The following is a 25,788-nucleotide window of genomic DNA, read 5'->3' on the forward strand; positions in this document are numbered from 1 at the left end:
ATAATGGGGCTGAGATGGCGCCATTGATCCTGCTGGGCAGGCGGAGCCGCTATATGGTAGGGATTAGTAATGACTTTCTTCCCCATGGCACCAGGTCACAGGATTTAGCCCTTTGTACAGCTCCACGGTGGAAAGAGTCTCTCCCTCCCTGCCACCAGAAACGTGCCTGTGGAGCTGCTACTGGTCCTGGGGAACAGAGAAATTGCAGCAGCTGCACAAAAAAAAAAAAATCAGAGTTGGAGCCATGTGACAGAAGAAAACCAAGTTTGGAACCAGACAGTCACCAGGGGTGGAGGATAGACCTACCCTCCAAAGGCAGCCAGCCATGCTGTGAAGAGGACTGTCCTTCAGTCCTCTAGGACAGGGAGCTCTATGCAACCAGGGACCTCCTCCAGCCAGGTGCATCTTGGAGGACCTCACGTTACCAAGACCTTCGCTGTACAGCTCCTGCTCTGTGCCATCACAGGACAACCTTTGTTCCTTGTAGCTGCCTGGGAACAGCCTGGCCACAGACTACAGCTCCAGCAAACCCCTCACCTCCACCAGGACAACAAGAGCAGGGGGAAGAACATCACTCCAGGATGAGCACCCATTCCAGATGCGGGTGCTGACAGAAGAGGACACTCAAGGTCGAGGGAAGCACCTGAAGCTGATGTTTTAAAGGCATCATTCTCCTTTCCGATTCCCTCCCTTTTACCACAGGCAGTGTCACAGGCAGATCTTCATTTCCTCAGCTGCCAGAAGCAGAGACTGTAATTAGATACCAGTATGGCCTCAGAACGCTGCTCAGAGCAGAGATTTAATCACAGTCCTTGTGGCTCACAAACACGGTGCTCAATTGGAGGCTACAAAAGGCAGCCAATGTCTTCCATCATCCCCGTGACCTGTAGCAGCCAGGGAGGAGTGAAGGGTTGCAGCCTTCCAAGTCAGCATCAGCCTAGAACAAAGGCTGTGGCAACCAGTTCCTGAGGCATGAGGCTGTGGTGCTGCTCACTGCTGGCCCTGATGGCCTGCCCCAAGCTCTGGCTTCAAGGGGTCAGAGCTGGGCTGTGCCTCGATAGACCATAGGGCAATCTTAGATGTGGAGGGCTTATAAGCTCACCTTTTCCCTGGATCAACAGAGACATTCATGGGCCTCTGGCATGTAGGCCTTTAAAGCCCACAGGCTGGTGTCTATTGCTCTACCCTCATTAACATGAAACAAACAGTTTTGAAACTAAATCAAGTACATTTCAGAGTGGTAATATGATGTAAGCAACTCAAACAGGAATTAGTGAATTAGAGCATCTAGTGCTTGAATAGCTTGAGCTACCCAAAGGAAAAGAACTGACCTATTTCCTCCCTTTGCCCAAGACCAGCATCTCTTGCTGTGGCCACTGACATCAGTAATCACCAGCAGGAGTGTGTATCATTGGGAGCCACTGATGAATTTGCCTGAGTCTGGGAGACCAACCAGGGTTACAGAAAGGGGGTGGGGGGCCAGAGGGAGCTCTTTGCTCAGTTGACCCATGAACTTACCTAGGATCATCAGCTGTTAATCCTTATTTGCCTTTCCAGGGAACTTGAAAAACTACTGTCTGAGACAGGAAAAACAGTAGGACAGCCTGCAAAAGGAAAATAGGCAACAGTTCTGGCACTGCCTGTGAACTTGCAGAATTGTACAGTCATTTGTGGGATGCAGGATCTAGATTACGGCCATGTAAGGCCTGTCTCCCTCTCTTCCTCCACGCTAGACTGTGGAATGGAGCATGCAAAATGAAAAGGGAAATCTGAGACTCACACTGCATCAGGCTGAACATTCAGTTTACATTCTTGTCTGCCATGATATCCTCCTCCCAGCTTAGTCCTTATCTGTTTGACCTTGTACAGCCAGCATCAAAAAGGCTGATATTTAGTACAGAGGAATTATGGAGTTCAAATGAGATGGCACTGCAAGGGGGAAAGAAATATGCTCGCAATATGTTCCTTCAGGACTATGTGGAATGAAAAGCAGAAACACAGAATGGTTGAGGTTGGAAGGCATCACAGGAGAGTGTCTAATCCACTCTTTTGCTCAAGCAGGGTCAGTTAGAGCAGATTGGTGAGATCCATGTCAAGTCTAGTTTTGAATGTCTCCAAGGATGGAGACTCCACAAAGTTCCCTGGTCAACCTATACCAGTGTTTGACAACCTTCACAGTGAGAAAGTTACTTTCATGTCCTCTATTACAAATTGTGACCATTAGGTCTCATCCTGTCACTTGGTACTACTGGGAAGAGTATGATTACATCTCTTTTACCCCAATCAGGTATTTATACATTTCGGTAAGATCCTCCCTGAGCTGCCTTTTCTCATAGCCAAACATTCCCAACTGTCTTGGCCTTTCCTCCCAGCCTTGTCCTGACTTCATCAAGGAAAATCTTCCCGAGTTGTACTGGATCTCACTACACTGGAACATGCATGAAAAACTTCTGTTTAAACCTCAGCCCTATAAGAAGGTGCCAGCAACTTCCCCTGAGCTGATAATCCATCTGCACTGTTCACTGTCCTGACACTGGCCAGGGCCTTGCTAGTACCATGTGAGACTGAGCAGAAAACACTTGTTATGACAATACGAAATTTCAGGACACACCGACATCAGTAGAGTGGGAACATATAGTGTAGGGTTGGGGGTTTTTTTTTAAGTGCATCATTTTTTCCATTTTGGGGTATCTGATGCACTAACAATGTCACTGTTTTTCTCTATCACATCCTTCCCACATGGCAGTGGAAACATCACTTCAAACCAGTATTCTGGATGCCCTCCTTTTCCCCACACTCCCACTCTAGCTCTGCTTGCCATTAAGCTTTCTTCAGATTTAACACATGCTTATTCTTTCCATTGGCTGCAGAATTTCTGCAGTGTTCCTGTGGCTGCTCCTGCAGGTTCTAGATAAAATTTTAAAAGTGAAAAAAAAAAAATCACCAAAAGCCTTCATCTGACAACTTGACATCCTCTGGCATGATATATTTAGGCAACTCCTCTGGGATTTCTCTTGCCACAAAAGCTCTGTCCCAGGTGGGGTCTCCACTCCATGTAAGAAGACCAGGCTACCTACACATGCTGCCTGGAAAGAGGAGCCAGTGCTTCAGTCAATAAGAAATGTAACCACTAGGAAAAGTGCAGTGATCAATCTCACATTCTGGGAAGGTGACAGGCAAAAGAGAATGGAGAGCCTCTTTTAATTCTTGTACACACTAAAGACATCATTGGGATGTGTGCTGATCCTGATGGAAGAGGTTTTGGTGCAGATGTCCCTCACCATCTTTCCTGCAAAAGGGTGATCTCTGTTCCAGTATGACTCTGCCTACCCTGTGGTAAGATACAGATCACTCCCTCTCATCACTGGGTTAGGGCACTGCAGGGTAGAGGGAGGATGAGCCTGTTTCAGAAGGAGGGGAAATTCCCTATGTAAAGTGATCTAAACCAAGATGAGGATGTTGGGAAAAACATAATTTCCATGTCAGTGTGGTAGAATTTGGCCTCCCACAGCTAGAAGCCTGGTGGGAAAGAGTTTGCTCTGCTGTGCAATTTCATCCTTCCAAACCAAGTTACAGTAACTGCTGTGGACATTCCGGGGTCCACAGCTAATGATCAAAGGCAGTCACAGCCAGCCACTACTGGGAGAAGAAAATGGGAGGTCGGGCCTCGCAAGCAGCATTTGCAGTCAAGCAGCATTAAGCCTTTTTGAAGGGTGCTGTCAGCAAACAGGAGCTTAGGGAGCACTTCAGGTTGGCAGGAGGCAAGCAAGAACATATCCTCCTGTTAGCCTTTTTTTGGGAGGGGGCGGAGGAGGCATACAGTGCCAAAGGAGCTGGTTTGACAAAATCGGGGCTGGATGCCTCTGTGCAGCAGCGTAATGGGAAAGCCCTTCGAGAGGCAGGAAATCCTGGAGGCACTCCCGTTGGAGAAGACTTGTGTGCAGTAGGAGATCAAATGGGGACTCCCCCATGCCCGAGGCCCAGTGGAGATAGATATTAAGAGATGATGCTCCTGAATCCTTTGGCATATTTGCTTGTAGTTGCCATGCCCCCCAGAATATCTTATTTTTTCCTTTAGCCATACTAGGACAAGTGCATTTAGATAAAGCTTCCCATAGGCTCTCCCTTACCCCTCTGTCATCCTTGACCCTGTAGAGAACCCTTAGGCTGGGTCCTGCTCTACAGCCCAAATCCTCCTACGCTGATTTCATGTCAGCTTTCCTACAGTATGGATTCCTGAGGGCTGAGCTCATTTCACACAGGCATGTGCATGTATTCCCTCTTCTGGTGACTGGTACCTCCAGCATTCCCTATAACTTCACAAATAGTTTCCATACACCAGCCTTATAACTTATTCCAACATCTCTCATCTCCTTCCCCGTGGAACTGTGAGAACACAGGGGTTTAAACAAAAAACCAAAAAAAACATGAAAGGGGGGGGGAAAGGGACAGGGACCAGCAGGAAACCAGAGCAGACATTACTCCTAAGGAAGTCCATGACTAAGGAGAAGCTTGGTCTGGTGCCAGCTTGGCCAGCAATGATTCACCTATCTCCTCCCCTCCACTGTTTCATTTTGAACATGACATCCTCCTCTCTTAACCTGATGTATTTGAGTTCCTTCCACTCCAGAGGCTGGACGTTTCCCCAGGCAAGCAAGGGAATTCCATCTTAAGCTCCTCCTTGTTTCCAGTGAAGCAACCATGTTCTCCACCCCAAGTTTTCAGAGCAGAAGTTTTGACTCCTTCTGGTTGAGGACGATTTAAAATAAACAACAAAAAAAAATCATCTCAGCACGTATTTTCTATCTCTATCCCTTTCCTTTTTGAAGCCAAGATGGAAAGATTAGTGCTTTATTTGCCTTTTAGCCCAGGCAGGCTGCTCTGCTAACTTCTGCCCCATCTCCCATTGTTGCAGGTAACAGCTGTCAGGATTGCAGCTGCTCTTATGAAAGAAGCCTTGAAAAGTGGTGCAACCAGGCACCTGGCAATGCTGGACCCATTTGCTCACAGTGAAGGAACATGGAAGCTTTTAATTGTTCATGGCAAAGGGAGCTTTTTAATTACTTCAATTAACAGAGAGAACTCCAGTTAGTTCTTGCTATACAAAAGTGTCCACAATGTCATTAAAACGAGATTTACAAGTGTCATAACTATCAGCAGCATAGTCAACAATACAGCCAATCATTACAACTGAGCACCAAAGGAGAAGGGGGAGAACATCATACCACTGAGGAATTGGATGAAAAGAAAGGAGTATGGGGGGAGAAGGTGCAGAGGAAAAAAGAAAAGTCATTTTTTCTTTTCAGTCGAAATTGAGTTTATTCTACAAAATGCTACTCAGTTAAAATTGTAAAAGCAAAACCATTTTAATATGTTCTTTCTTTCGTAGCAGCAAGCTTTCTCTAACAAGCTTTTTGTTTTAGTGCAAACACTGTAGGCCTGTAATTCAGTAAAATAACAAGAACAGAAAAGAGACAACACCAGAGAGAATGCCTCAGAGCTGAAATTCCCCAGGACTGCAAGAACGACACCAAGATCACTACAAACAAAGAAAGGTCCCACTTCAGCAGTCATCTTTAAGAACCTCTGTGGCAGAAACTATTTCACTGCAGACAGACACTAAAAAAGAAAACCCATGATCTAAAACTTTTGAGGAAAAAAAAAGATAATGGTGCCCCCAAACCTTCAACAATCCTCATGGTCACCTATCAGTCACTGAGGCTTGATTTCACTTCCAATACCTGCTTCACAGCAGCAAAATGCTATTGATGCTTTCAATTTATCCCAGGTGAGTGGAATCAGAACCAGGCCCTTTCTGTATCTGAGGATCTTAAAGCAGACTTTAGTGACACTAGTAACTTATCGCTCTAATAAAGATGCACTATCCCTTACTGATGTTACTTTGAACTACACAGTATATCAAGATATATACAACAGTTTATCCTCTCACTGAGCAAAAACAATTGGATACCTATTTTCTACACATTTTAACATGGTTTTAACATCAAGTAACCACAAACAAGAAAGTGGAATAACCCTTTAATCATACAGGATAGGAGGGGAACAATTAAGTAAAACAGGATGGGATTTTATTATTATCTTGTATTCTGAGATTTGTCCTGAACTCCACCTACTGTTCACAGAGGAATGATAATGCATCTTTAAAAACATATCTCTTTTTACATTTTATACAGACAACAACAAAACCCAGATTCTTTTATTTAAGAAATCAAAAAAAAATTATTAGCCTAAAAAAAAAGATTGTAGTATTTTAATGCTTTCTTTATAATATCCAAGTCTTGAACAGAAAAAAAAAAAGATGTAAACATGATAAATAAATAAGAAATAAATGTATATTGTTCCCCCCACCTCTTAAAATGTTTGACTTGGCCTTCCTAACGAAAATGAACTTGTGTCATGATAATAAGATTTCTTACATTTCAGAAGTCTGTTTTAGAATGAAGGAAAAAAAAGGCAACAAGGAAAAAAAAAAAAAAGCAACAACCAAACACCAGGAATGTGATTTGGGAGGATGTTAAATTAATGGCGAGCAGATCTGCTGGAGCAGGCACAAGACGGCTGCCTGCCAATAAATAAGAGACCAGGGAGAAGGGAGGTGTCTTAGGTTTGTTTTCATTTTGGTTTTTTCTTTTCATTTAGGATGAAGGCCAGGTGGATCCTACATACAGTAAGCAGCAAAATTAAAGGTTCAGATGAACTAAATAGATCATTTAAATAATAATTATAAAAACACAACAGAGAGCTACTGTCCCCAGCATGTTGGTCCCAAATCCCATCACACCCCAAGTAGATTGAGACTTCCCCAGTCTCCACACCTACAAGAAAGGAATATATGAAGGCAATGCCACAACTGGGAAAGGGGAAGGAGGAATGAGGGCAAAGCTGGAATGGCAATCATCACCTAGAAGCTGAATGCTTCCTTCAATGCAGCTGCTACTGCTCCTCCCAGTTTGGCATTGATTAATTTAAGGTGTTAGGAGAGGCTTTGTTGGGCCAGTCACTAGGGGGCTGACCCAACACCAACTGAAATTCCCTGGGCCTTTTTCCATTGACTTCAAAAACTTTGTCTGCACTAGTTATAACAGCTCCTACATTCCCACTACATGCAGAACATGGAGACACTACAGTTAGGAACTGGCAGGGAAGGTACTCATGGAAAATACCATTTTGGCATGGGAAGGAAAATCAGTTCCCAAAGAGCACACCAGAAAATCTGAAAGGAAGAATGTAGGGCTGGACCAAAATGGCAGTAAAGTTGTACCTGCCTCCCAAAAATTAAACAAAAGTAAGGCTGATCCACAACATACATAAGGCCAGAGACCAGCGATCCCAACACAGACATCCTCTGAGAGACCTGAGAGACAAAACGGGCAGGCACAAGGGTATCTAAGAGTAGAAAATAATCCTCTTTTTTGAGCAGTTTCACATGTCACCCATCAGTATCATAGGTCAGGAAAGGGGAGCATCTTGTCCTGTCTCTGAGCAGGTCAATGACCAGGCAGGAGGCAGTGGGCAAGGACCAGCTGCAGCTCATTTTGGCAATGATTCAGTGACCAAAAGCAAAGGTAGGTTTTTTGTTGTTTCCCCAGCTAGATCTGAGGGGGCACCTGACGTCCTGAAACCCCTACAAAGGGTGGATGTTCCTGATCTCACAGGAGACAGCAATCCTGGTCAGCTAGCCTCAAATGTAGCTGTATCATTTTAGGATTCACCCACCATTTGTCAGTGTTGTGTTCTGCTCAAAAATGGGTGGAAATGACATGCAGAGACATTTTATTAACCGTTTTAGAATCTCAATCCAAACAAGCATTTGGCAAAATGGAAACAGAGAAGCTGCAGTTTCACCTATAGTGGTATCATCTACTAAAAACCCTAGGAAAATTGTATGCTCTCTGCTAACTATGGAAAATTTAAGATCTACTTTATTAGAAGTTTTGATATATGTGGAAGGATGAAAAACTCTTTTATTAATTTTACTCACTGTGTAAGCTCAGTTTGAAACCTCTAGCACCAGTATAAGGATGGAACTGTTTAAGCAATATAGAAAAAGCCTGAATCCAATCAGCTTTATGAAGCAAAAAGATCACTCACATTTTCATTTCTGGCAGGTTTGGTAAACACCTGGGTTTAAAAACAGTTATAATAAAGAAGCTAAAGTCTATCTTTAGAGCCAAAATAGTGTCCCTTTGAAATTATTCCAGAAATGGGCAGTGGCCAGAGTTTGAGGGAAGCCAGCCCTGCTGAGTAAAGGTCCAGTTCCACAAGACTGAACCCTATTAATTCCCAGTGGAGTTGGCGGGGACTGCAGCAGTTTTGCATCTCATAGGACTAGCCCCACAATTGTATGTTGCATTTCTCCAGGTCCAGCCTGAACAAGAAATACCCTGGTTTTGGTTGATTTAAAAAAAAATTATATCTATATATATTTATATATGTGTATTAAAAAAAAAGACAATCTCACACCAGAATAAATAGCTGCCACCACAGCTTCAATAGGCAGGACCAAAGAGCTATCTCCTAAGCGGTTTAGCTGGCAAGCTGGCAATCCTAGTGTGCACAGGGTCAAGGTTTGTCAGTACCTTGACATCAATAGGAGTTGAGCTTGGCTCCAAGTGGAAATAGGTTACACACATGACTGTTTTCAGTAGTGAACATTAGCACTGGAGAGCTTGTGCTCTCTGTAAGCACTTAGCAGTAGCAGCCAAGCCCACAGGCTAGAGAAGACAAGGACCCAAGACTAGGGGAAGAGCCCTTTGGTTTGTTTCTTTGTCTTCAGGCCAATCAACCCCAACAAAACAAGATCAATTGTAATGCAAAAAAAAACCAGAGGCCGAAGACCAAGGTGCAAATAAATGCAAATCGATTTTCCTCAGCTATCAATTTGCCATTTGCCAGAGCTTGTCAGAAGCTCTGTTTTAGTTCAAATAGGTCAACACTTTTACCATGCCATTCCTGCCTGGCCAGGAGCTGGGGCCTTGTGGCCTGTGGTGGTGGATATGTGCTGCTTTATTTCCCAACAATGAAAAAATCAGCAAGGGCAAAGCCAGCTAATTTCACCCTCTTAGCTGCTGCCAGTCTCCATCCTAGATTTATAGGCATGTGGTGCCATCTCTTTTTTTGTAGCACGTTCTGCAAATATGGCCAAGGGGATGGGAAGATTTACTAACAGGAAGAGATCAGCCTCTGAGTCAGAAGCCCTGATGGGAAGGAAGATGTAATACTCCCTAGACAGCAGGCAGCCCAGGAAAAGTAAACAACAAGCAGCAGACTTGATATCCAGCAAACTAGGGTAAAACCCTACCAGTGACACTGCTAAGTGCCAGCCCAGCAGCTTTTCTGATGCTACTTTGGCCCTGAGATGCTAACTTGGTTTTTTGAGGAGCCCAAGGGGATAAATATATCTAAATTTTTTAAAAGAAAGGCTTCCACATGAGCCTTCTGCTGTCTCTGTGCCTCAGGCTAGAGATTACAGGCTCTGCCCTTGCTGCTGAGCTCTTGGGCTCCTCTTGGTCCCCCTATCTCCTGGTCCTCCCAGCTGTCACCCTCCTGTCTGGGCAACCATATGTGTTTTTCACAGCTATGCCCAAGAGGAAAGATCCCAACAAGACTTTAGAGTTCAGAGCAGCTGGATGAAATGTAATGGGATCGACAACATTGGAAATTATAAGCAGAGAGAGAGAGAGCACACAAGAGAGAAGCTGTAAGATCAACTAACCAGAATGATTTAAGCACAGAGCACAACCGATCAGGTCAATCCACAAAGGAAAGGGACGACTAGCAACTGTCTGCAGCTCGCCTTCAGTCCTGGCCAGGAGTGCACCCCGAGTCCCCACGGGGAGCCACAAAGAGGTTTCCATCGGCAGTCCCTACAGAGGGGACATCACCCTCTCCAAACAGCCCTGGCGTGTCAGTCCCACCCTTGCCGTTTCCTGCCTCCAGGGAGCTGGCGTTGGTCCTCACTCTCCTTCCTGGAGCTGTAGCACTTCCCCATCCTTGTTCTTGCTGCCCTTGTGCTTGAACGATCCTGTGCCTGTCTCTAATCCCACGGAGGGGGCTCCCCCCATGGTGCTGTGGGGGATGTAACACACTGGCAAAATGGGGGGCTGCAGCAGGATTACAATGCCAGCAAGGTGGGAGAGTTCAAGGAATCTGAGGACTGGTCCCCGCTGCTGCTGCTCCTCCGGTGAGCTTTGGAGCAGGACTCAGAAGGGGAGAGAGGAGACTCCTGATCCAACACGTTAGGGTAGGTGAACACCAAGTTGGAAGAGCCAGGAGTGATGGCTGGTGTTGAGGTCACCACAATGGGAGTGTTGAGTGCCTCCTCCCCATAAAAACCTCCAGCAATGCTGATGGGCTTAATGACAGACCTCTGGGCTTTGTCAAGGACCAAAGAGGAAGATGGGATCTCTTCCTCCACAGGCTCCTGCTTCACCACCACCGCTCCACTTGCTCCAGTCCGAACGCTCTGGAGGCTGCTGGATGGTGGGCTCCGACGCTCCTCAGGGCTGATTTTGCACACAGGGCTGTGAGCCACCAGCATAAACTCCAGCTTCTCCTTTTCTTTCTGGAGCTCAGCGATCTCCTTTTGCAGCACTGACTTCTCCTCCTCCAGTACCTCAGTTTCCTGTAGACAAAAGGGGAATAAATAAATAAAATACCAAAGGCTCTACAACTACTCCTCACCTGGAACAGGGCCACCAAGTCCAGACCCCATCTGGCATAGGCAGATACACCCCAGACTCTTCATGAGGCAAGCAGACACCAGGTCAATGCCAGTCAAGCATCTTGCGTTTCATGTGTCTATTAGTAGGCTATTCTGAAACTTCACCAATCTAAGGGTTGTAAATAGTCTCATGAACTTGCCTTAAATATCTGATGGCCAGTTTTTGCCACTCTGTCTTGGCCTGTGACTTCCGTCTTCTCCCTTGCCCTCTGCCTGACAGACCTCAGCAGAGTACCCAGATCTCCTCCCATTGTTTTTTATGTTAGGTTAGTCATATCTTTTTCACTCAGAGGTAGTGTATAGCAGTCCTAAACTATTTTCATTTTATTTCTGTAGTGCATATTCCAGATTAGGTCTGACATTTGTCTAACTCTTCGCAAAGGACTAACACTGGATCATCCCTTGGTGCATCCTACCATTAGTACATTTACCTTTCCCACGGTCACATCATGCTGCTGGCTCATAGTCAGTCTGTGAGCAATTAGTACTTTCCCATATGAGGATCTCGTAGCTTCACAAAACTCACACTCAGTCTTTCAGAATGACTTCCCACTTTGCACATTCCTCTCACTTCCATCACTTTAGTCACGACATTTCTATAGGATGTCCTGCCTCCCTTACACTGAGAATACCTCCTAATTTGAGGCAGCAGCACATTTCACTGGTGTGCTTTAACTGCTGCTGTGCTTGCTAACACGATCATTGGATAAAACCAGCCCCAGGCTCGTTCTTGACCAGGAGCACTGGAGCATCGCCTTCAGCTTCTTTCAACATAACCCATTCTTGTCTTCTCCTCAAACCAGTCCCTTACCCACCTCTTGGTTCTTATGCTCAGCCCTGCCCTCTTCAGCTTCACTAATTATTACTCCTACAGCACCAGGGCACACATCACTGGGATGCTTCCTTTTTGAAGGAAGTCAGTTAACCTCCACCCCAAAGAAAGTTTAAGGCTAAAGGGTGTAGCTTTGATAAGTACACACGACATCTGCCTTGTTTTCTACTGCTTTCAGATGATCCTAACTCTTCAGTGCTTTTGTCCTTAAAGCCTGCCTTCAAGGCAGACGGTGTCTTTACTTCCATTTATGAAAGGAGATGAGAGTCAGGGAGACTTGTGCTAGTTGAGAGGCCAGAAGGGAAGAGAGCTCCTAGGACATTTTGGGCATTCAGCAAAGACAATTTAGGGTCCTGAGCTCAAGTTCCCCGTATCAGCTACTGCTGATGTAGAAGCAGTACCACTGGGCAACCTTGGACTAGGAAGGCAGAGTGTGTTTGAAGCATCTTCCTCGACATGCCAGTGGAGGAAGAACAATGCCCTTGGAGCCGGTCCGAAGGGTGGGCGACAAGCAAGGAGGAATGTATGCAAAGCACATACCGCCTGGAGTTTCTCTGTTAGCTCTCGGCGCCTGTTACGACACTTAGCAGCTGCCAGCTTGTTCCTCTCCCTCCGGATCCTTCGCTTCTCCTCTTCCTCGGGCGACAGCTGTGGGCAAGTGCCAAGAAAATCCAATCAGATCTGAGCAAGGCATTCCTTTAAGTTTGTGAGGATTTAACCGCAATGTAAAGGAAAAAAGCCTGATCCAGCAGGATGCGGAGCACTCCCCCTCGTCACTGATGTCAGCAGAAGATGAAAGCACACAGTATCTCTGCCTGCACCAGGTCTTAGCAGAAGGGTGAGGAGAAGATGGAGCAGGGCACAGGGAGAAGATTGTGTAAGAGGACAGTGAATCTGCACCAAGGCCAAACAGATAAAAGATGCTCTGATTATTTCACAACTTGGGTGGTACATTAAGCAAAACCAGAGCACGATGTTGTAAGTGCCTCTTTCTTGAAAGAAAATATCTGCTGCTTCCCACACAAAAATAGTTGTTTGCTTGAAGGTCGGGGACAGTGGATAGGGGGAAACAGGGAAATCAGCAGAGCTCCCATGAAGTCCGTGAAGCAACAATGATTTATACCACCCAAAAATTTGACCTCAGATTTTTGAGCATTCAGCGAGATAACACAGTGCTTCTTGCATCAGCAGGCAAGGCTCCAGCAATATCAAGGGCTTCCTGAGGCCAGCTGACATCCTCACTGATGTAAATCAGGAGCAATTCCATAGAAACCCATCCAGCTACACTCTTGCGAAACCAGAGGAAGTGAGCAGGAGCTCACAAGACCTGGTCAAGCTATACCTAGTTTTGGGGTTTGAGACGAGGTTTTACAAACCCCAGCAGCAGATAGGTTTGTTCCAGGGCCAAAGCCAGGGAGCCAGGACAGCAGGGCACTGAGCAAGTGAGTGCAGCCCTGCTCTGCGGCACCTGGCGTGCGGGAGCTGTGAGGACAGACCAGTGTGGGGATCCAGCAGGAGCCGTGCAGACAGACCAGTGTGGGGATCCAGCGGGAGCCATGCAGACAGACCAGTGTGGGGATCCAGGGCACGTGCTCAGCCCTGCACCCCCTCTGCCCTACGCTCCAACTCTGTGCCCTGTGCTTCAGCCTCACCCAGACCCTGTGTGCTGCAGGGCTCTGGCCTGGTGATTGCAAACGAAAGCAAAACCCTGACACCTGGCAAAGCACATGTCAGATCTCACAGTGCCAGCACAGAATGGAAAGAAACACCTCTTCAGAGAAGCTTCAGTTTTAATATCTTCATGGACTGTCACTGTCACAAATGACACATTCGCTGTTTTACTATCTTTTCTTTTTATTATTAGTTTTACTCCAACCTCAGCCTGGTTTGTTTTGGCTTGCTCTATCTCCCTAATTTTGATGCTTGCAGTTTCAGTGAGTTTACTTCAGCCTCTGGGCATTCAGCTCGCTCATTTCTGCTTTTTTCAGGATCTGATCTGTGCCTGTGATTTCACCTGCATGTAACATGAGCCCCTGGATGCTCACTGAGCAACACAAGCAATTCTAGGACTGCAGGACACAGGATTTAGGCATAAATGCTTTTCCATCAGCAGCTCAGTGTCCATCTTAGGGCAGGGGACACCTCCATTCTTCTGGGCAGCATCTTTCCCCCAGCAAGGAGCCCCTACAAGCACTGCTCTCCCCACTACAGCTCTGCCCACTCACTTCCCACCCCGTATGAGTGCAGGGTAAAAATGTATTTTCACACAAGTATCTACAGTGTGGCAAAGCACTGAGCACACACACAGAAGCTATGCTGACTTGGGGCCTCTGTCTACAGTTTTCAAGAGCCCTTTCATGCTTTAGAAGCACAGATCTCATTGAAATATGTTTGGAGGAGAACTTCTCCTCCAAGGGCCTTCAGTAATTTTAAAATTATCTGGTTTGGAGACTTTGCTTTTAAAAATCATATAGATGGGGCAGAAGCCCCTAATCTGGATGTTCTTAACGTTTTACCAGGTCCAAAAAGGAATATTTCATCAGTGGTTGCTGGATTTGTTTGAAAGCGGTTGGACTTGGCACTCTGTGCCCCTGCTGTATGCGTTATCCATAGCTTGTCCAAGCCCAATACGTGCATTCAGTGTCAGGAACGTTCATCAAAACAGGCTCTTTTCATAAAGCGTTACACAATGTTTTCCAAAAAGGCACTCTGATGTGGTGTTCAAAGAGCCAGGCGTGAAAACCTGAGCCAAAGGGCCACAGGAAAGCACCCGGGTACTGCCTTAGCACGTGTCTAATCAAAAGGACTTGGCTTTGAATGACCCACAATGAACGGCTTGCAAACAAGCCACAGGCCAGGAATTGCTTGGCAGGCATCCTTCAGCAAATAACTCTGAACAACAAATAAAGCAGAGAATATGGTGATCTCTTCACGGCCAATTTGTGAACACAGAGGCAGCATTTGTCAAACAAATTAGTTGTTGCTAATTATTCCTCCAGTTCTCGTGAGACCTTCCCTGCTTTTGGACACCAGCCCTGCACGAAGGGAACTGGGAAGTAGCTCCAGCTGGTGGAAGAGGCTGGCACGTACCCGAGCCACCATGGCTAGCCCATCCTTCCTCCCAAAAACGGGTCCTCAGTGCACCCATACCAGCTCCCCACACAGAGGTACTGCTAAACTCTGACTTTAACCTCTTAGGTCTAAGCCAGACAGCAACTCCACATAAAATAATCGGACTGTGAATCAAAACAGATGACGTGGAAGTAAAAGTAGGGCTGGTGAGTCTTATTAGAAACAGACCTCACACAACAGCATGCACTCATGTACGGAGGGTGCGCAGTGTGTCTCACTGCACGGCTCTGCAGCGACCCACACAAATGCTGCTTGGGAACAACTTGGGGAGATCAAGTTTAGTCAGATTTTTTTTTTTTTTAAGAGAAATCAGCCTAGTGCTGTGAATAGCTGTTCACCAGATAGCCCTGGAGAAGGCTGATTCTCACTAAGAAGAGAAAAGAGCTGATTTCTAGAAGATGAGATGCCTGCATCTAATCCATTGCCCTGCGGATCCAGGGTCCCGGCTTGATAATCTGGTCAGGAGGTTGAGCACATGGCGGCAGTGGTACAAGCCACCCATGCCAGTTATTAAAACACCTCTGGGTTTGGAGCAGAAAAATCTCTTATGGGATCCCCACCTCACTGCTGCAAAAAGATCAAGAGATTACATATTTGTAGTGGGAAGGGGGATTTAGACCCTGGTCATGCAGAAGGCTCTTCACACTACAGCTGAGGTGGTCTAGGGAAGCTGTTCCTCCCTGCGTGATGCTGGCTGGTACTGGGGGTATGACACAAATGGAGACTGGAGCAGTGCTAGCTGCTACACAGCCAACAGAAAACACTAGCTGATGTAATTTAGGTGTCAGATTTGTAAAGGACCTACATGAAAGCTGCTCTGCTTTCTTGGAGGTTTCTTTCTGCCTGGAGTGGCAGACACTCAAACTGAAACCCAGGGCTCAACTTCAGAGTTTCACCTGCTTTTGAAACCAAGCCGCAATGCGGCCTGGTGGTGCAAAGTGTTTGATGAAGATTGGGTACATTTCACTGTACAGTAAGGAAGCAGCAATAAAAGTCACTCTCCAGCTTACACCCTGCACCACCCTAAGAAGCCCCAGCACGTGTACAGCACCAGGGATGGACCTCAGTGCTCCACTGTGGCATTGGGAGATCTCAGGAGGGGGCGGGGAGGAAACATCTCTGTACATCTGTTTTCAAGGCACTCCCAGCTGCTGTCCCCACTGCAGTTACCTGCTCATCTCTCCGTCTCCGTCCCACGGTGGTGCCGATGGTTTTGATGACACCAGGACGCTGGAGAGCCGTGTGTCCGGCCACTGAGGACAGCGGGGGCAGCGGGTGGCTGTAGGGGTGCGAACGCGAGTAAGGGCTTGACATGGAGGTGATGACAGTGGGCTGGACCATCCACTGCAGGTCTTGGCTGGTTGTGATGGCGTTGATCGTAGGGATAAAAGCACTGCCTGATCCTGGCATATCTACTCGAAATTTCTAGGAGGAAAGGCAGGGGAGAAGAGGGACAGAGAGAAGAGAAGAAACCGTCAGTGAAAGCAGAACATAAGTGGTTACTCCGAAACCAACTAGGCCCTCAGGGGTGGCACCAGTGAGGATCAAAGCAGCACCTGAAGCAAAAACACCAGTAGCTGGTGCCTGTGCAGCATCCTAAGCTGCCCCTGCCTGCCACAGCCCCCTGAGGAAGGCGCTGGGCTCAGGCACTTCCCTTCCGGAGCAGCCCTGCCCTCTCCCAGCCCCCTTCCTCTTCCCCCCACACACCTCCCCAGCCTCCCCTTCCAGGCACCGTCCCCACTGCTGCCACCTCCTGCCAGTGCCCACCACTCCTTCCGGCGTGGAGCAAAAGGGGAATTAAGGAGTTTCTACAGAAACACTTCTCTTCAAGCCTGAAGAAAAGGAAGAGAAACTTCAGTTCTGAAACGCCGTAACCAAGCAGAGCAAAGCTGCCTTTTACCAAAGGATTGCCCTGAAATTTGGGCTTGGTCCACACAAGGTTTGGTATGGCAAGAACAGCAGCTTGCTTCTCCTTCAGTAGCTCTGTGCTCACCGAGGAAGCCGGCCCTGAGATGGTTACGTGCGAGGATATGTATTTTAATAGCAGCCTATAAAATAGGTCTTAGGATTCAGATCGGACAAGTTCCCTGCAGCTCTCTGCACTGTCTAGACAAAACAAGGCAGCAGTAAAACCAAGGCAGCAGGTAATGATCGCCTCCAAAATACATGTACACCTTCTTTCAGACAGAGGTAAATCCATCTGGATAATATGCTGGCACTAAATTGCAAGGAAAACAATCGCTTGTCCCCGGAGGGGGAAGCAGGGGAGAAAGAATGTTTTTGTCTGTGCTGAGCTCCTTCAGGAGGCTTTCAATGGTTAGACTGGAATTAACACACAGCAGGCCTTGCTCCAGCAATCACTGTGCAAGGGGCAGAGCTTGTAGGACCCGTAGCTGTCACCACCACTGATTTGTAAACCCTGAAATTATTCCATGAAAACTGTGCATTCTTGGGTCAACAACCTAGCTTCCCAGAGAAGAGAGAGCCCTTGCATCAGCCTGACCTCAGCCCAGGTAAGCGTCCCAGATAAGGGACACCAACATAGATTTCCTTTTCAGGGTGTGCCTAGTCACCTTAAGTGCTTTGTTAAACCAAGGCTACTGCAAATAGTGTTTCACATTCTGATAGCTACAGCACTTCAGGCCAGCATTAGCAAGCTACCAACACCTGAAGACCAGGAGATCCAGTCTGAATACTGACAACTGCTGACTTACACCTTTGGACAGCTCGAAATCTAGCAAGAAGGGATGAGAGAAGGATGGTGTGAGTCAAGTTAAGCAGGCAAGGGAATTACACAGCAAGAATGACAATGGCACCAAGACCTTGGCAAAACCCCCAAAAGGACCTCAGAGATTCACCTGGAGCTTGAGTCCAACACAGCCTCAGCTCATCCCACATTTCAGAGTGTATGTCACCTCTCCCAGTTAGTTACAGAGGCTTAGAGCCACAAACGGTCAACACTGCATCAGAATTTATGGGTGCAAATCCCCTCCTTTGCTCTGCCTTGTGTAGGCTGTGGCCACATGGCACAGAAGAGGATCCCTTGGTGCCTCTATAGCCAGAACACAAGAGGACCTTAACCTCACAGAAGGGAGGAAGTGCGAGACCAGTTGAAGCTCGGCTCAAGGGATGTGAGCCCTACTTCCAAATCCACAGGAGGCTTTTACCACAACCTTTACCTATCTGTGCCATCCTCCCTTCTGCAAAAAGCAGAGAAGAAAATTCCTGTGTTTTTTGCAGGGACACTAGAAAGCTATGACTGCAAAAGATTCAGAGACCTTCTGCTGCTTTACCATGCAGACACCATTTGCATTCCAGAGCAAACCTTTGCCTCCAACACCCAACAACATGCTAAAAATTCCTGACAAGAGGTTGTGAGAGTCAGATCCACCACCAAATCAGCTACATAAAATACAAGCATCTGACATGAAAATCAGGCTCCAAGTTATTAAGCAAGTACTCAATTTCCAATCACTCCTGTATTCAACCTGGGACCCTTCTCTAACACTAGTGCAGGTCTCCTGGACAGCAAAGGGGAGCTGCTCAGTTCAGCCACATCTCTGCAGCTCCACAGTGCTTGCTCGCAGACTGGGGGGTAGAGACCAGTTCCTCTCTGTGCCATGTCCCATCTCTGTCACCAGCTTCCCCTCTAATAACTCAAAATATCTTAGGAATAAAAAAAATCCCCCAAACCAGTATTCTGTACTTTCCAAAGGCTTTATTTTTCCTGGATAACTAATTAGGGGACACACTGCTGCAGCAAGCTGAGTCTTCAGATACAGTGTGCTCAGTCTAGCACCAGGTTTTACAAGCGTTGCTTCCTGACTGATCAGGCTTTCCCCACATACCTCTCTTTCCCTGCTAGGACACTGCACCAGATCAGCTCTGCTGTGCCAAAATGCTGCTGGCCCCCCACACTCTGCCCCAGTGGCCATCAGCTCCAACCCCTGGGACGCTGCTGGTTGCAGTGGCAGGCCCTGAATTCCCTGCCACCTCCCCTGCACAGCCCCTTTGAGCACCAGCCTCCTCACGTAGAAGTGCCAGACCTTTCCCCAAACTGCAGCCCCAGCTTTGCTCTCCTCATCCTTCCTCCTCTCAGAGAGCTTCAATCTCCCTGCCAGCCCTCACCCACCTCCCCATTTCTCCTTCCAGACCCCCTGCTGCCTTCTCCTCTCACAGGACATGCACAGGTCTCCTCTCCTGACCCATGAGAGGCCCCTGGAAGCATCTCTCTACCAGCTCTCAGCTCTTCCTCTGTACAAAGAGCTCAGAGCACTACAGAAAGATGAGGCGATAGGCAGATTGCAGGGCTACACACGCAGCACGCGCTCAGCCACGAACCCACCGCTCTCCTCCTGACCCAAGCAAACGCAGATGAAGGTATCATTAAAAAAACCCCAACAACTAAACAGCAAACAGAAAGAGTCCTGTTATTAAGAGTGCCAAGAACTGAGGTCAGTCTGTGCTCTGCCTTAAAAATATGAGGTTGGATGAGAGCCTCGTCAGATCCATAGTTGGGGGAGGCTCCAGCGAGTCCTGCCACAGGCAGGGACAGACTACATTAGCAGCTCACAACTTAGCAGCACAGACAGCACAGGAACATTTCAAGCTTTGGCTTTGTGGTTCCTTCCTCCACCTTAAGGTTTCTGTACAGCACCCTGTTGTATCTACGCTCCACTGTGGACCTTCACTGCCATCTGTAACTAAGTGCTGAGCAGCACCAGAAACCAGTCAAGAAATGAGAATAAAGGCTGGGGATAAAAAAACAAATCCAACAACAAAGCAACCAAGAAAACACCTAGAGGATCTTCAACACTACTCAGTTATCAAATGAAGGGTATATGTGATAGATCTTGCAATAAATAAAAGGCCCTTGATGGTTCTCCTGTGTTGAACATCTCCTCGAAGAAAAATTGGGTACAGTGCTATGGTATCTCAGGGGAAAGCTGACTGCTCTGAAAGAGTGCACAAACTCTGCCATTAAAGTCTCTGTTTACCACATGGCAAGTCAGTGATTAGGAAAATAGCATGACATGCAGCTTAAAAGAAAAATGTTCCAGTACTGTACTGTATGGGAAAAAAGAATTAAAAAGCATCAAAGTCTTGGCTCAGAGACACAGTTTCCATTTAAACATGTGACTGATGCATCTTTTCTTGCTTTTGGAAAAAAAAAACCCAATAAAGAAAAAATTTCAGCAATGCATTTTTTCTGTAGTGATAAAACTGCAGATCTCCATAGACCAGAATCAGCAGAACAGCCCGACTGCTAGGGTAAAGGCAACGCTTACATTTGATCCTAATCTACAACATCTGTAAGGATCAAGGGAAAGACAGAGCACAAGGCCTTGAGAAATCTCCCGGATTCTTAAAGAAAACATTTACGTTCTCGCTAAGCCAATGTCCTGCTTAAAGCCCTGTTCCAGATAGTAACCCTAGAAACTGGGCTCTGGTCCCCGTCTCAGACGGCATGCACGCGAGCTGCCTGGGGAAGACGTGGAGCCGCAGAAAAAGGGGAAAACCCAGTTATCGCTCTGCCTGTGACAGCTCAAATATGAAGCAGTGACAGAGTTTCACGACCTCCTGCAGCAAGTGCTTAAATCTAGCGCAGCTGTTAAATCACAGGAGGAAAGGGAGAGTGAGGATTTGCAGTTTGCCGGGCGTTTCCAGTTTCTCAGCTCCCCTTCCCGCTCCCCAACCTTGCCCTGGCATTTACTGTAAACCAGGGAATAAGCTTTAGCCGAGCTAGAATCCCTGGAAACCCCAGTCCGCAGCCCGCAGAGGGCACCAGCGAGATGCGTTTGGAGCAGGCAGGGAGCGGCAGCCAGTCATTTCTGGTAAAACTTCTTTAATGTGAGGAATGTCACGGGCTGGTACGGCTGGCAGAGTTTAAGACTGAACTTTTTTTCCCTTTTTTTTTTTTTTAATTCCAATTATCCTATGACTCCTAGATGCGAAGGCTACACTGTGCTCACACTGCCAGTTCGCTCATACAAGCCACACAAGAAACAATATTGTGAGAAAAAGGAGAGGTGGGGGGAAGCCCAACTCTGAAAAGGCAAAAAAAGAGTGAGGCTGGGCCAGCTGATGTAAACAAGTTATGAAATAACCCAGGTTTGTATAACTGGTCCGATTGTGTAATGCCTTCCCCAGAAGTGGTGGATTTAGTCGATCTAAGCATTTAAGTTATTCCTAGGTATTTACTTAGGAAAATGAAACGTAAAAAACCCCAAACCACACGACTGGGCTTTCAGGTCCGTGAATTCACGCCGCTTCCACAGGAAATATCCCCCATTCCCGAAGCGCCGCCCGGCAGCGGGGCTTGCGTGGGGAGCGCGGCCGGACAGCGCGGGGAGCGCTCCGGCGAGCCCCGGGAAACTCCCGCTCGGGAAAAGCCACGGCCGGCCGGAGAGCGGCCGGCGGCTCCCGGCAGAACCGAGGAGCGGGCGGGCAGCGGGCTGAGCAGAGCGGCACGCCGCCGGCCTCGGGGTCCCAGCGTGGCAAAGGCAAAGAGAGTGTCAGCGCCTCGGAGCTGAAGTTTAGCCGGGGGAGAAGCGGGCAGACCACTGCAGGCGCTGGAAAGACCCAGAGCCCACTTCCAGCCATCCCTGAATATTCCAGGGCGGCTGCAACAGCTCCGCGAATAACTCGGGCGGCACCTCCCAAAGTCCCAGCGAAGCCGCCCAAAGTGCTCCGGGCGAGCCCCGGGCACCACCCGGGCAGGCGCGGTGAACGTGGACAGCGAGAAGCTCCCGACGAGAACAAAAGCAGGAAGGAGGAAGAGTTCGGTGCGCCCCTGTATTCGCGTTACCGACCTCGGAGAGGAGTCGCCCGGAGGAGCCCTTTGATTGCCGAGCGGGTCCCGGCCCGCCGCCGCGGCGGTACCCGGGCGACAGGCGGGGCTCGGCAGCGACAGCCGCCTGCCCCGCTCCACCTAGGGCCGGGCCGGCGGAGGCTGCCCGCCGGGCGCTCCCTCACCGCACGTCCCCTCTCGGGGCAGGCCGTGCCTCCCACAGCACCCCCGGCCCCGACGGGCGGGGAACTCCGGTCAGCGTCCCTCCGGACGCGTCGCGGCACTCGCTCCGGGCGGGCGGGCAGGGAGCGGCGGCGGGACGGGGCTGAGGCTGCGGCTAGCCCCGCGCCCCGGCACCGCCTGCGCTCCCGCCGCCGGCGCCTCTCCGCCGGGCGCCCGCGCCTCCACCGCGGAGGAAGCGCCGGCCGCTCCCCGGGCGTGGCGGTGAACTCCTGTCCCGGCAGCGCTCGGAGCAGCCCCCGGAGGGACCGCGGGAGAGGGGCAGCGCCCGGCCCTACCTGCTGGGCTGCGCCGCTCGAGTAGGTCTCGGGGTGTCCCGGAGAGCCGCTGCTGCCTCTGGAGGAGGTGTCGAAGTTCCCGGGGTAGTCCTGGTACATGGTCCGAGGTCGGGCCGGGGGAGCCGCGTCCCCGCCTTCCCACACCGACACCCGCCGCTCCCTCGCCGTCTCCCCGCCCCCTTCTCCCTCCCGACCTCTTCGGCTCTTGCCTCTCGCCTCCCAACGCTCGCCGCGGAGAGGGGAAAAAAAAATAATAAAAACGGCTTCTGAGAGGGTGAAGAAGGTGAGGGGAAAAGAGGTAAAAAAAAAGAAAAAAAAGTAAAAAGTAAAAATAAAAAGAGATGACAAAAATTAAAATAATAACAATGATGATAAAAGTGGCTCAGTTGGCAGCCGAGCGCCCGCGGGACGGGACAGCACGGCACGGCAGGACTCGGCGGAGCGGCGGAGCAGAGCCGTGCGCGCAGGCGGGCGCTCGCCGATGTCCTCTCTCCGCGCTGCCCGGCGAAACTCGCCCCGCCGGCGGAGCGGCCCCGGCCCCGGGGGCTGCAGGCGGAGCGGTTCTCCTCCGCCTCCCCCAACCTCCTCCTCCACCACCACCACACACCGGCCGCCCCTTTTCCCGGCACGGGGTGACTCAGCCGGGTCTTGCGCCCCGCGGCTCGGCGGCGCTGCGAGCGGGAGCTCCGCGCGCCCGCGGTGACTCAGAGCAATGGCATCGCCCCGGCCGCGCTCGCTTATTATCCGCCCGCCGCCGCCGCACCATGTGCACTCGCACACGTCAAACCCGCGGCGCACCGGCCCCACCTTGCCAGCGCGGAGCCTCCCACCTGCCGCCGCGGCGGGGGGAGGCGGCACGGCCGAAGGGGACGGCTCTCGCCTCCGCCGCGCCCGCCGCGCCGCCCGCCCCGCTGCGCCGCCCCTGCCTGGCCCGCGGTTCGGGCGGCCGGGGCGGGGCGGGCGGAGCGGCGGGGGCAGCGCGGCGCCCTGTTCCCGGCAGGCCCCGCCCCCCCGCCCCGCTTGGTCCCGTCCGCTGTCGCACGATGCCAAAAATGGTCATTTGCGTCGCACGACGCGAGCGCGGGTTTCCTTGCCGCTGATGACGCGTGCGAGAGGGATTCCCTGCTCGGCCGGCATTTAAAGGGACAGGCGCAGGCCGGTGGAGCGGAGCGGAGCGGAGCGGAGCGGCTGTGGGAAGCGGAGCGCAGAGCTGGTCCCGCAGACCGGCCTGGCTCGGGGGCGTTTGCTCCAACCCTTCCCCCTGCGGGAGGGTGGCTGGCACCAGGGCTGCCCTAGTATTCGGTCGCTTCTTCACCATATCAGTAAACCAACAGTTGGACTCGTCTAGTTTTCATAACATTGTTAAACTAGTTTTATTTTATTTTATTTCTTTTATTTTTTTTATATTTTTATATTTTTATTATTTTGTTCCTTTTGCATTTTCGTGGTTTTATAATTTTAATTTATTTTCATTTTTAAATATTATTTTTTATTTTATTTATTAATATTGTGGGTTATTTATTATTTTGCTTTTAATTTTTTTTCCTGCTTAGTTTTCATTTTAATTTTTTTTTATTTTTATTATTATTTACGTTTGATATCTATTCTTACGTTTATTTTCTTTCTCCCTCTCCTTTCTTTCTCCCCCTCTGCCCCGTTTTTTTAATTTTTTTAAATTTCATTTTTGCATTTCTTTTTATTTCTTTAAGTGGACTCCTCCATCCTCCCAGGATCTGGCTGTGGAGCCACTCTAGGCCTCCAAACCAGAGCATGTCACAGGAACATCAGGTGACAGCCCTGGGCTTCCCTGCAGTAGAAACTCGTGGGACAAGGACTGTAACAGCGCGCCTCGGGTGGCTCTGGCACTGCCAGGTCACTGACTAGCACAGGCTGGAAGGTGGCAGAAGCAGACAGAGCAGAGCCATCCACACGGAGAATGTGGGCTCTGTGTGAGAATGTGTGCGAATACAGCAGTGATGCTACTTCACAGATTGTTTAAACGCCGCTCTTACACACTAAATGTGTCGCTTGCACCCTCCCTGGAGGATTTATCCAGCCCTGGGCAAGTCCTTTTTGCTGGTAGGGAGGGAGAAGTCATCTCAGTTCAAGCTATAAAATCCCATTTAAGCTTCTCACAGACCAAGTATTTTCCCACAGGAGCCCATCTGAAAGCAGTGAGCTTTCCTTCACTCACACTGTGCTCCTTGGAAGGGAGAAGCAGCATCCATCTCAGCCCTGGAGCCTTCAGGGAACTCTCATATGAAGTAGCCCATAAGCGCTAAGTCTTCAGAGCTCGATTATTTTTTAGCACTGAGCCAGAATTTGGGACTGAAATTCCTGCCGATGCAGTCTAGTTTCCACCACCTTTATTTTCCAGGCAGTTGAAATTCTCCCTCCAAATTAGCTGGCCTATTTCAGGCAGCACCTGACTTTGGGGGAGGTGGGGAAAGGGCTGTAAAAATATTCCCGTGTTTCCAACTTGCACTGCATTCGGAGTGCGGGGTGGGGAGGGGGAGAGGTGCTCCAGCAGGCGCAAAGAGGCTGTGACGTGGTTTTCCCCTCGGGTGGCAGGTGATCTGCACGTGCTGCTTTCTGCTGGAAAGAGAATTAGTTCAAGATGTGAGAGGCATCAGGCTGCAGTTGTCAAGAGATGAAGAGAGAAAGGGTAAAACAGGCGTCAAAATAAATAAACTTAACAAAAGCAGTGGCTGGGTTTTGGCTGGTCACCTCCCTTGGCTCTGCCTCCCCCTCAGGTGGAGGATGTTGCTGGCTCCGAGGTTTACCAGATGTTAGGAACCACTGCCATCACCTGAGGTCACCAGCCCTGGCTCTGGTCCTGTTTCACATCAGGCTGGTGGGCTTGTAGAATCCAGGCTGCTGAGCAGCAAGAAATGCAAAAAAATATTTGGTGTAGGAAGAGGCTGATGGCCAGAAACAAGGAAGCAAGATAGGGGTGCTGGAGCATTAGTGTAGAGGCATTTTGCAAGATGAAAACAGGTGTTTTTCATCCCTCATCCTAGAATTGTTTCTATATTTTTTCTTCAGCAGTTCATCAAACCTAAACTACCTGCTCTCCTCATGTTTTGGCTCAACATCATTTCAAGATTGTTTTCAAACATTATCCCAATGTAATTTTGGCCCATCTATCCTGTCCTGATGAATTTGCATGAGACCTAGTCTGGGAACAGCTCGTTTGAAGTGACATTCAAGTGCTGTTTTAATATTTGGCTGCAGTTAATGTGGATGCAATTAGTTGACACTTGCAAATGCTCAGGTTAAAAGCCCTGTAAGAAATGCAGGAAGCTGAACGCACACCTGAGGCCAAGCCCTCAGCTCCTGTAAGGGGATGAACCTCCCTTCACAGCTGGACTGGCACCACCTTGCCCTCCCAAAGCTCCTGACCCACACCCTTCGATGGGATGTGAAGCTTTACTGTGTATTTACATTGACTTCACAGGAAACCTTTCTGCCTGAGAGCGAAAACCCCTTCTGGCTAAGATGGGCTCACATGTACAGAAGGGATTGGTATGTCCCATTGGGAAAAAATATTCAGTCTGATTGAGGCTCCTCATTCCTGTATCGGCCCTTGTAATACTTTTTATTGTTTTGGATCGGAGTAGCTCAGACTAGCCTGGCTTGCAGTGCCCCAGACACATGCATTTTTAATCCACATCCAGACCAAGCTGCGTTGTGCAATAGGCTCCCTGCTTCCAAAAAACAAGAGATAACATGTACTTCTGCCTAGTCCATTCTTGCCTGAACCAAAGACAAA

The 25,788-nt window shown here is 49.0% G+C and overlaps 1 protein-coding gene across 3 annotated transcripts; it reads right to left on the reverse strand.

Annotated features, from left to right (window-relative positions):
• Window positions 1-5,027: 5,027 nt before the first annotated feature.
• On the reverse strand, window positions 5,028-22,816 carry FOSL2 (FOS like 2, AP-1 transcription factor subunit). 3 transcript variants are annotated; one of them, XM_085055036.1, is made up of 5 exons: window positions 22,624-22,816; window positions 22,017-22,282; window positions 15,879-16,133; window positions 12,117-12,224; window positions 5,028-10,645 (listed from the first exon to the last, which is right to left on the reverse strand). In XM_085055036.1, the coding sequence occupies exons 2-5, from the start codon at window positions 22,113-22,115 to the stop codon at window positions 10,136-10,138; spliced, it is 972 nt and encodes a 323-aa protein (XP_084911162.1). In that variant the 5' UTR covers window positions 22,116-22,282; window positions 22,624-22,816; the 3' UTR covers window positions 5,028-10,135. The 3 variants fall into 3 exon arrangements, with proteins under 3 accessions (XP_084911162.1, XP_084911161.1, XP_084911163.1); XM_085055035.1 differs by lacking the exon at window positions 22,624-22,816 and having other exon boundaries at window positions 22,017-22,615; XM_085055037.1 differs by lacking the exons at window positions 22,017-22,282; window positions 22,624-22,816 and adding an exon at window positions 21,521-21,909.
• Window positions 22,817-25,788: the final 2,972 nt, after the last annotated feature.

Source organism: Lichenostomus cassidix, chromosome 3 (genome assembly GCF_008360975.1).
Source record: "Lichenostomus cassidix isolate B80296 chromosome 3, HeHo_3.0, whole genome shotgun sequence".
In the NCBI taxonomy this organism is placed as follows: domain Eukaryota; kingdom Metazoa; phylum Chordata; class Aves; order Passeriformes; family Meliphagidae; genus Lichenostomus; species Lichenostomus cassidix.

Excerpts from the sequence above, each read along its gene's own strand:
- FOSL2 (XM_085055036.1), bottom strand. The coding sequence starts at position 22,115 with ATGTACCAGGACTACCCCGGGAACTTCGACACCTCCTCCAGAGGCAGC. Across the intron at positions 16,134-22,016 it reads CGAGCGGCGCAGCCCAGCAG|AAATTTCGAGTAGATATGCC; the intron begins GTAGGGCCGGGC and ends CTTTCCTCCTAG. Across the intron at positions 12,225-15,878 it reads GGAGACGGAGAGATGAGCAG|CTGTCGCCCGAGGAAGAGGA; the intron begins GTAACTGCAGTG and ends ACTTGCCCACAG.